This window comes from Eptesicus fuscus, chromosome 20 (genome assembly GCF_027574615.1).
Source record: "Eptesicus fuscus isolate TK198812 chromosome 20, DD_ASM_mEF_20220401, whole genome shotgun sequence".
In the NCBI taxonomy this organism is placed as follows: domain Eukaryota; kingdom Metazoa; phylum Chordata; class Mammalia; order Chiroptera; family Vespertilionidae; genus Eptesicus; species Eptesicus fuscus.
In genome coordinates, this window is record NC_072492.1 from 46,933,482 (window position 1) to 46,944,612 (window position 11,131).

The following is an 11,131-nucleotide window of genomic DNA, read 5'->3' on the forward strand; positions in this document are numbered from 1 at the left end:
TAGAAAAACGCGTTCTTCACAGCTTCCGTTTGTAATAGCTGCCAACGGATGCCTTTTACCCAGTGCAGACCCTACATCCAAGGTCGTCCCCCCCCAAGCACTGTGCAGAAGGGTCAGCCACGAAGCCCAGACCAGCTTAGAGAGTCGTGTGGTGGGGAAATGAGCACAGAACCGAGACGCAATGCGCCTGGACTGCACAGCAAATCAGAGGCAGGAGTGGACAAGGTCCCCCAACTACTTGTGGCTAAGTCCTCATCAGGAGTCTCCCCAAGCATAAAGGAGGAAGCTTTCTCTTTCTTTTTTTTTTTAAAATATTTTTTATTGATTTCTTACAGAGAGGAAGGTAGAGATAGAGAGCTAGAAACATCGATGAGAAACATCGATCAGCAGCTGCCTCTTGCACACCCACTACTGGGGATGTGCCCACAACCAAGGCACGTGCCCTTGACCGGAATCGAACTCGGGACCTTTCAGTCCACAGGCTGACGCTCTATCCACTGAGCCAAACTGGTTTCGGCAGCTTTCTCTTAAGTATATATATATATATATATTTCAGCGAGGAAGGGAGAGAGGAGAGATAGAAACATCAATGATGAGAGAGAACCACTGGTCGGCTGCCTCCTGCACGCCCCCTACTGGGGATGGAGCCCACAACCCAGGCATGTGCCCTGACCGGGAATGGGACAGTCACCTCCTGGTTCATAGGTCGACGCTCAGCCACTGAGACATGCCAGCAGGGCAAAGGAGCAATCTTCCGTCTTCACTCAGGCAGGAAAAGTGCCCTGCTCAGTGGAAATGCGTCCACCAAGTGGACTATTCCCACTTAGCGCTAAACAAGACCATCCTTTTACCACCTTCCCGCCCTCTTCATATATCCAGGACCCCACTCGAGCACTCCCCTTCCGAAGCCCCCTCGGAACTCTCCAGGGGCAGAAGGCATTCTTCAGTCCTCTGTTCCTACCTCAATTCAGGTCTCCCCCTGTGTGAGCTGGCTTCTTTCCCCGTCTCCCCTCCTAAAGGATCACCTCCTAGAGGCACCAGCCTTGTCTTGTGCAACCCTGGTGTCCAGAATAAAGAAGCCCCAGTGATGGTTTCTGAATGACTGCAGATAGATCGCTGAATTATGTGATGAGCTATTGCTTTATACCTTAGGCCAAGCCAATGGTTACATTTTCTCAGCTTGGAGAGGGAAAAGGGGAGTAAAAGTGCAGAAGACGTGGGTATCCTGTGTTCAGATCCCAGCCTCAACCGATTATGGGAGCAAGTCACTTAAACTCTCTAAGTCTCAGTTTCCTCATCTGTAAGATGGAACAAATATCCCCACCTCCAAGGGTGGCTGGGAAGATCGAGGGGGTGTGAATGAGCTGCATCAGTGTTTGGAACCTTCTCTTCAAGTCTGAGAATGAACCTGGCTCCTCTTTTTGGCAAATTCTCTGGGGTTTGAGAAGATAAGCATTCTGGAACATTCTATGGAGGGACTTTAGAAAAGAGTTCTCCTAGGCATAGGGTATTGGAGAAACAAAAATAAACTAAAGCATACATTTTTAAAATAGAAGCCAGCCAGATTTTTATTTGTTTAACACTTAAGACTATACATTGGTTCATGATGGAGGCAGATTTCAATACATTAAAGATAAATGAGATGATAAAGGGGAAGTAGGGGGGGAGATAACAGTTATGGAGCTCCGATTATAAGCCCAGCACAATGCTAGGCGTTTTCACATACATTTCATCATTTAACCTTCATGGCACCCCCATCTTAACAAATGAGAGTTCGAGCAGTTAAGTACAGGGCAGGGGGTCCCATGGGCTCCGTGGTGGAACCCTGGTTTGTTTTACCTCCAAAGTCTGGGATTTTTCCACACTGGGTTTTCAGAATGGAAAAACTCCAAATAAGTCGGCAGGTCCGGGTAGATTTCCTCGTAGGAAAAGGCCAAGAACGCCAGTGTCTGACCTCTCTGCCTTCTCCCAGTTTGGACCAGTTAACTGTTCTTAGGGATCAAAGGACATTCGTTTGCAGCCACATCCACCCCCCACATGTGCGTCACCAAAGATGACAAGATAAACTAGGATGGCTTAACCCCAGCTCTTCGTCACCACTGGAAAAACTCAAACATTCTGCACCCCGATGAGATGTCGCTGGTAGCTCTACGGTGATGTGGAAAGATAATGCGCCTTTCAGCTGAAGGGTGTGTCTGCGAGGGTAAACCAGAACTTGGGAAGCGGGTGAGCGGTTCCATGGCCTCTGACTGATAAGCCAATCTTCCCTTTTCCCCTGCAGATGCCACAGTGGACCCTCTGCCTCCAGGACCCATTAAGGTGAGAGTAAGATCTCTGGCTGGTTGGAACGAGCCTCAGACGGCAGGCAGCCATGGATACGGCCTACGACCTGCTCAACGGCAGCCAACCATTGCTTTCCTCTCCATTCGACCTCAACGGCTCAGTGGCGGCAGCCAACAGCTCCAACCAGACGGAGCCGTACTACGATCTGACCAGCAACGCCGTCCTCACGTTCATCTATTTCGTGGTCTGCATCGTTGGCTTGTGTGGCAACACGCTGGTCATTTACGTCATCCTCCGCTATGCCAAGATGAAGACCATCACCAACATTTACATCCTCAACCTGGCCATCGCCGATGAGCTCTTCATGCTGGGCCTGCCCTTCTTGGCCATGCAGGTGGCTCTGGTCCACTGGCCCTTTGGCAAGGCCATCTGCCGGGTGGTCATGACCGTGGATGGCATCAATCAGTTCACCAGCATCTTCTGCTTGACGGTCATGAGCATCGACCGGTACCTGGCGGTCGTCCACCCCATCAAGTCGGCCAAGTGGAGGAGACCCCGGACGGCCAAGATGATCAATGTGGCCGTGTGGGGACTCTCTTTGCTGGTCATCTTGCCCATCATGATCTACGCGGGGCTCCGGAGCAACCAGTGGGGAAAGAGCAGCTGCACCATTAACTGGCCGGGCGAGTCTGGGGCGTGGTACACGGGGTTCATCATCTACGCCTTCATCTTGGGGTTCCTGGTGCCCCTCACCATCATCTGTCTTTGCTACCTGTTCATCATCATCAAGGTGAAGTCCTCGGGAATCCGTGTGGGCTCCTCCAAGAGGAAGAAGTCGGAGAAGAAGGTCACCCGGATGGTGTCCATCGTGGTGGCGGTCTTCATTTTCTGCTGGCTCCCTTTCTACATCTTCAATGTCTCCTCCGTCTCCGTGGCCATCGATCCCACGCCGGCCCTCAAAGGCATGTTTGACTTTGTGGTGATCCTCACCTATGCCAACAGCTGTGCCAATCCCATCCTGTACGCCTTCCTGTCTGACAACTTCAAAAAGAGCTTCCAGAACGTTCTCTGCTTGGTCAAGGTGAGCGGCACGGACGACGGGGAACGGAGTGACAGTAAGCAGGACAAATCCCGGCTGAATGAGACCACGGAGACCCAGAGAACCCTCCTCAATGGAGACCTCCAGACCAGTATCTGAACCGCCCGCAAAATCAATGTATGGCCGAGCTCTGCCAACGGGCGCTGGGCTCCCTCCCCCCACCCACTTCCTTCCTGCCCCCCATCACTCCTGGCTTCTAGAATAGGGAATTGTTCAGTATGAGTCCAATTCAGAGAACAGTGCTTGAGTCAGCTGGTCTGAATGAATGATTTGTATTACATTGATTGACTCTCTCTTAAAGGGAACATTTCAATGCAAACAGACAATTCAAAGTCTGGACGAGAGGCGAGCAGGCCATTGAAATGTGGAGGCTCAACAAAGATAGAAAACTGCCTCTGTGTGTTTGTGTGTTTGAGACCCAAACTGTAATCTTGTATTCTCACATTGATACCTGTATATTCCCATCTGGTTCCTGTACAGTCGTGACCTGTATTTCCTGTGTTCATATACGCGAGTAGCAAGTTCACACGTGTACAGTACAGATGGACACATTACAACCTGGAACCCGCAGCCATGGACTATCTATGAAGCCAATAAAGTGCAAGCATCAGGGATCGCGCTGGCTTGGGCGGTATGTTCACATGACCATATGTTTTTATAAAAAGTGATAAAGGAAGGTATTTGTGCATTCTTGTTCTTAAATGGCTCCTTAAGCCTCCAGCCTCACAAAAACGTGCCCTGCCCGTGGGCAAGGGCTTCATGCACTTCCTATGTCTTAGATCCACGTAAGAAGGGAACGGGAGAAGGTATCTGAGGACCCAGAACATAAATTCACATGTTTCTTCCTCTTAGATATAATCAAAGACTTATTCATTGACCCAAAAGGACTTCAACGATTATGGTCATCAGTCACTGCATTTATAGGCAAGATCTGCTTTGTTATAAGACTGCATTTTTTTCTTGTCAAATCGCTTACATTTTTTCCTTTTTAAAAAATATGCTTTTATTGCTTTTTAGAGAGAGAGGGGAAGGAAAGGGATAGAGAGATAGAAACATCCATGAGAGAGGAACATCATCGATCGGCTGACTCCTGCACGCCCCCTTCTGGTGATCGAGCTGCAACCCAGGCATGTGCCTTGACAGGGGATCGAACCCGAGACCTCTTGGTTTCTGGGTCAATGCCCAACCGCTGAGCCACATCGGCTGGCGCTTAACATTTTTCTTAGGGAGCCCAGAAAAAGGAGGGGTGGGGATCACTAACATGAAAGGCAAAAAATAGACTATACTTCTTATGGGGAAACGATTTTAGTCTCTCCACCATGTAAACAAATAAGAACGAAACAAGACCACACCTTTATGAGAAACCATGAAATTGTGGGTTTTGTTTGTTGCTGTTTTTATGCCAGACGTGGCTTCCTAATAAAAGGAAATGGAAGTGCCATGCAGCCTCTCCTCCAAGGAGTTTTTTAGGAACTCGATACGAACTCGATACGGAGCTGGGCACAGGGAACCCCAGGCCGGAGAAAGGCCCGAGGACACTGTTTCCCGGGCAGGAACCCTGGCGCCAGCCAAGGAGCAGGCAGCACCGCAGGTGCCAGGGCTGGAGCGAGCCCCTCCTCGCAGGTATGGCCACGCCCCCTCCTCGCCCACCGCCCCACAATCAGCATCTGGCCTTCCCTGCCACAGACTCCGCCATTCCTCAAAGCACTGTCATAGGCACTTCGCACCATCAGTGGCTTCTTTTTTTGGGGGGGGGGGAGGGAGGGGTTGAAATTGTCATTGGGCTCATGTACCAGTGACGAGAAATGGAACAATGCCACGTCATGGGCTGATCCCAGTTGCCAGGGTGTGAAGAAGTATACAGTCAGGTGTGTGTCACGATGCCGTCATCTCCGGGCTTCTGTGAAAACCTCCCTCGTGGTGCCGCACGCCCAGATGGCACCCCAAGTGAAAAGGAGCCTTCCTCCTCTCGCCAGGGCTGCTCAGCTGTGCGGGTGACCGAGGACCCCTCTGTGGCCGCGGCTGCTCACGCGCTGCCTCCGTTCCAGCCTCCACAGTACTCACACCACCTCCTTCCCAGAAGTACTCGCTGTGGCCTGGAAAAACATGTTCACTAAGACTTATGAGAGCGAAATCCATGTAAAAATAAAGAGAGATCATTCTGAGACGAGCCTACGGGGGAAACGTGTTACATAAATTCCGTGCGGTGAAATCCCGCACCGCTGCTGCAGGAAAGCCAGCGACAAGTTCAGCTCGGGATCCCCGGTCCCGAGCCTGTTCCAGGGCGGGGGCGGGAAGGGCTGCGCTGCTTAGAGATCACGTTGCCCTGTCCTTCGAGAAAGGCCTGCTGAGTGAGCATCAGGCCCGCCTAGAAGAAATCTGCAATGGCTTCCCGCCCTGGCCGCGCCAGTTACTCAATGCCTGGGGCCTCCGGTGGCCTAAGCAGCGGTGACGCTCCCTGGACAGGGAAAGGGGGCGCACTATGGACCCCCCCAAGGAAGACTGGGTCAGCCCTGGAACAGAAGGAGACACAGGTGTGCCAGGTCCTGACAAAGAAGAGATTACAAAGTGGGCAGTAGGGGAGGCCCGAGGGGAAACTGCCCGTCTCAAAAGGGGAAGACCATGCTCAGCTCCACACGACTCCCTGTGACGCCACCAGGTACCGCCGCGGAGCAGCGTGTCACTTGGGGCCATGCCCCCTACCTGGCAGGTGGTGGTGTACCTGGGCGGGTTCCTTTCCCCAGGCCAGGGGATATGGTCAGTACTGGGTGAGCTGGCATTTTTTCTCATGAGTATTATTTCCTAACGTGAAACCCAAATGGTTCTCGTAGGACATAACACAGGCTTAGCTGCTTTTTTAACATTAATCAGCATCCCACATTCAGGAGAATGGACCGGATGTCTAAATCTCTCAAGTTATCCTTCATTTTCACAGCAGCTGGTGCCATCAAACACACACACACACACACACACACACACACACACACACACACGATGCAAGGCACACGTGTGAGGCAACAGAGCCCATGTTTGATTTCAGAGAAGGGAGAGGGAGATAGAGAGACAGAAACATCAATGATGAGAGAGCATCATTGATCAGCTGCCTCCTGCACGCCCCACACCGGGGATGGAGCCCGCAACCCGGGCATGTGCCCTGACCGGGAATCGAGCCGTGACCTCCTGGTTCATAGGTCGATGCTCAACCACTGAGCCATGCTGGCTGGACTCGATCTATCTTTCAAACAGGTTCTCTCATATTTACAGTTAAAATTTGCAACTTAAAAAAAATGCCTTCTCTTTTTAAGAAGTCCACAATGCCCCACCTTTGAACAATGAAAAGGGACACTTGGTTTTCAAAAAATCTGGGTGGGAACTGATGGTGAAGGGCACGGCCAGCAGAGGCCCGGGGTCCTGCGGGGGTGACCCAGAGCCAGGCCTCCTTCTCTCCCTCCACCCCTCCTCCCTGCGGGTCACTGTGCAGCTCTGGCTCAGTGAGAGGCTCCGGCTCAGGCTCCCAGCTGGAACAGGCCGCTCAGGAAGCCTGGCTCCCGGGGCTGCAGGAGGAAATCAGCCACCAGCCACACACAGAGGCGCCCCAGCAGCTGCCCAGCCGCCCAGCCGCCCAGCTCGCCCTGCTCATGCTGAACAAAGTGGCAGCGGACAAGTCGACTCCCAGAGCCGTTCAGAAGCCTCATCCCTGGGAAAAGTCTGCAGGCGGGTGTCCAGGGGCCTGAGAGCCGGCCCGGCTGGAAAGGTCAGAGTGCGCGTGTGCGCAGGTGACTTTCGGAACCCTGTTTAGAGACAGTTTAATGTGCACAGTGCATTTTTGCTGAAGAACATTTATTCGTGATTTCATAGCCTCCCATCACTCTGGTTGTCAGTCACCGATAAACAACAGCGGGTTTTTACAAACAATACATCAATCATTATCCAAGGAGACGGAAAACTCCCTCTCTCTCCCGCCCTTGCTCTCTCCCCCATGGCATTTCACCCGCCCCCCCCACGCCCACCCCTGCCCCTGTCTGAAGGTGGTGGGGGTCGTGGCATGGGAGACTTCGGGCGCTCTGCCACCCGCCTCCGAAGGCTTGGTGGCGTCTTCTTTCTCCTCCCGTGCCCCGTGGACACCAGGAAACCTGGGACATCCCGTAAAAGCCGCCAGCAGCCCCAGCTGCAGGAACAGTGTCAATTACGTGACGTGATGGATGGCTTTAATATGTCAGGAATAGGTGTGCACGTAACTTGATGTTCTTGTTATTCTCACGGTTCTTGTTAACACGGCATTCCTGCATGTTCGGCGCTCAGAAAACAGCAGCTAAAACTGCTTTTGCTTTCAAATAAGCGGCAACTGACTTTGAGTCTGTTTGTTTCTCTGTCAGCCAATGTACCTTTGCTGTTCTGATTGATTGTATGTACTTGGAAGCAAAACGCAAACATTTCTTTTCAGCGACTTTTTCCTTTTGCAAGTGTCCTGTTAAATAAACCACCTTCACATGAAACCGTACACTCAACGGGAGGGACTCAGACTAAAGCCTGTTCCTGAGGCCAGCTACGCGAACTCGCTTGTGAAAAGACCCCACGTGTTCGGGAAAAGGGGAGAGTCTGAGGTGACATAACCCACACTTTCCAGGTTTCCTGAAACACTGGCCTGGAAACTTAAGAATTTTACAATTTGTTTTAAAATCTAAGCCCTACGAAATGTCTTCTAGGTGTCTTAGCAATCACTGGTTTGGTAGCAAATAATAATAATAATAATAATAATAATAAGCTTAAAAACTGACAACCACTGGTGAGTTCCATTATGTCCACAGACTGATTTTTTAAAATTTATTTCTTTATTAAAAACTAGAGGCCCGGTGCACAAATTCCTACACGGGTGGGGTCTGGCCGGCCGGGGGGAGGGGCTGCAGGAATTTGGCCAGCTGGCCCCACCCGCAATCAGGGCCAATTGGGGTCTGGCCAGGTGGGAGGGCTGGGGGGGGGGGCGGCCTCGGAGGTTAGCCAGCCCTGCCCCTGATGGGGGGACCAATTGGAGCTGGGGCCAGCCAGGGGAGGGGACGTGGGTGGTTGGTCGGCTGGCCCCGCCTCCATCGGGCTGGTTGGCTAGCTGCAGTGTGCGTCATAGCAACCAGTCGTTCCAGTCCTTCTGGTTGCTTAGCTTTTATATATATAGATTTTTTTTGTTAGTTCAGAGAAGAAGGGACAGGGAGAGAGAGAGAGAAACATCAATGATGAGAAGCATTGATCTGCTGCCTCCTGCATACCCCCTACTGGGGACTGAGCCCGCACATGCCCTGACCCGGAATCAAATCGTGACCTTCTGGTTCATAGGTCAACACTCAACCATGAGCCAAACCAGCTAGGGTCGCAGCCCAATTTTTAACGGCCCTGTCTGATTTCTTCCCGATTTTGTAACCTTGATCAAAGAGCACAGCTAAGTCACTGTAAAGCAGATGAGGAAACGGTGCTCTGAAAATGCCACAGAGACCTGCCAGGTCTGGCTGACAGCAAAACCGGTCAGGGAAAAATGTCAAGATTTTTCAAATTAGGTCAAAGAAAATAACTATTTTTAAAAATCATCTTCTCATTTTTCTTTCACTCAAAATCAAAACATAACAGAAATGTCCAACTGCTTACAATGGAGTCCTACACACAAATTCGACTGCTAAAATCCAAAAAGAGAATTAGCACACTGTTTGAGTGCTCAGGGTGTACCAAGCCCTGTTGGAAGCACCTTCTACATGCTTCCTCTCTCTCATGTCAATTCCCACAGGACCTCTATGAAGTAGGTACCGTTGTGATTCCCATTCTACAGATGAGGAAACTGAGGCTGATGGAGCATACGTGAGTCTCTTGCCGAGAACCCACACCTTTGCTACAGAGCACTTCTTTAAAAAAAAAAAAATGTTTATTGATTTTAGAGAAAGAGAAAGGGAGAGGGTTAGAGAGATCGAAACATCGATGAGAGAGAAACATCATCCATCAGCTGCCTCCTGCACACCCCCCACAGGGGATCGAGCCCACAACCCGGGCATGTGCTCTGACCTGGAACTGAACCGGAAGCCTCTTGGTTCCTGGGTTGATGCCCAAACAGCTGAGCTACACTGGCTGGGTCAGAACCACTGGCTTTCAATCAAATTCTTTCCTGAGCATCCAGCACAGGACTGGTTAACATGTTAAGGACTCGGTCACACGCCAGTCAGGGACATGAAGTTTGGAGTGTGAGCTTCGCGATCACCTCTGTCAGTCAAGGTGTTGAGAAGGCGTGGAGCCCAGACACCCGGTCCCCTCCATCAGCTGCGATGCCTGCCTGGCTATTTGTTGAAGGCAGAGGCTCGGGGTATCTGCAAGCAGGTAAGTCCAATAGCCGCCCTTTCTACCACAAATGTCCTCTCCAGGGGACACAGGCTGACAAGCACTGCCATAAAGATAAGATGTCAAGACGACTGCATTAGCCTCTCAGTCCCGTCGGCATCCCGGCCGAGAGCAAACACCGAAAGTCTGAATCCCACGGGGCAGCAACGTGGAATTCAACCTCCTGTCCAGCCCCGTCTGTCCACTCCTTTATGGACACAGCCTGCCCTTCACCAGATCGAATCTCCCTTTCTTTTCTTCACTCTCTGTCACTTACTATCTGATTCCTCTCCTTTTCTTCTTTTCTTCCTTTCTGCTTTCTCCCTTTCCATTTCTCCAGCTCAGGAGAGTTCCATTTCCTATTTTCATGTTCCTAGGTCATTTTGCCTTTCCAGGTGTCAGCGATGCCCCGTCCTCACCCCATCCTCACATGTGAGAACACAGGCCTCCCTCCGGCATCATGGGGCTCAGGGATAAGATTCAGCAGGTCACGGTCCAGAGGGAACAGGGAGGTGCCACTCACGCAGCCGCCAGATTGGAAACCAGGCATTGCAACGGGCGTGGTGTGACGGGGCACTGTCTTCCTGCGTTCAGTGTCCCAACGGTTAGGCAATTGCTGGCCAAAGACCCTTTGCCTTTCCTGGCTCATCTTTTGAGCCGCGACTCTGTGATGCTGTGACATACACGCATGACACCATTCACTCACTTTGCCAGTATTTATGGGATCATTGAGTTTGGGAACCAAGGTCTGTGGGGCCCTTTCCCAGATGGTAGACTGCATATCGCATAAAGGAAAGAGAGCATGCGGTGTCGGCAAAAAAAAAATTAAAAATATCTGTGAAAAACCCTTCTAATTTCAGGCAGCATGCTGGCGTGGCTTTTCTATTTCTATTAAAAAGTAAGCAGAAGCCTAGCCCCTCAATGTTCAGAATGAGAGACGAGTTCCCATGGGATGAGCAAAAGTAAGAATGTCGGAATATGTCCCCACTTTTGAAAGACAGCCCTCCAGCATGCAGACACTCGCCTACCAGGCATGGCCACCCCATGTGCCCTCTGCCCCCAGGCCCCTGGAGAGCCACGCCAGCTTGAGTCCCCAAACTGCCATACCTTTATTTTTTAACATATATTTTTATTGATTTCAGAGAGGAAGGGAGAGAGAGAAACATCCAAGAGAAAAAAAAAAAAAAGACTTTAGTTCTCATCTCTGCCCGTCTGTCCCTAGCACAGCACCCAGTCCGGCTGCTGAAGCTGAGCTCCTCGCCCAATCCTGCTCGGACCGGGAGAGAAGGCAGAAGGCAGAGGACAGGGCTACTGCCTCTAACTTAGAAAGGAGCCGGGAGCGTATCAAGTCAAAGCCCGTTCGTTCGAGGCAGCTAGATGCTGGGTGCTGCAGGCCGG

The 11,131-nt window shown here is 51.4% G+C and overlaps 1 protein-coding gene across 1 annotated transcript; it reads left to right on the forward strand.

Moving 5' to 3' along the window:
* Positions 1 to 2,371: 2,371 nt before the first annotated feature.
* Positions 2,372 to 3,511, forward strand: SSTR2 (somatostatin receptor 2). The gene has a single exon (XM_008156255.3). The coding sequence runs from the start codon at positions 2,372 to 2,374 to the stop codon at positions 3,479 to 3,481; it is 1,110 nt and encodes a 369-aa protein (XP_008154477.1). The 3' UTR covers positions 3,482 to 3,511.
* Positions 3,512 to 11,131: the final 7,620 nt, after the last annotated feature.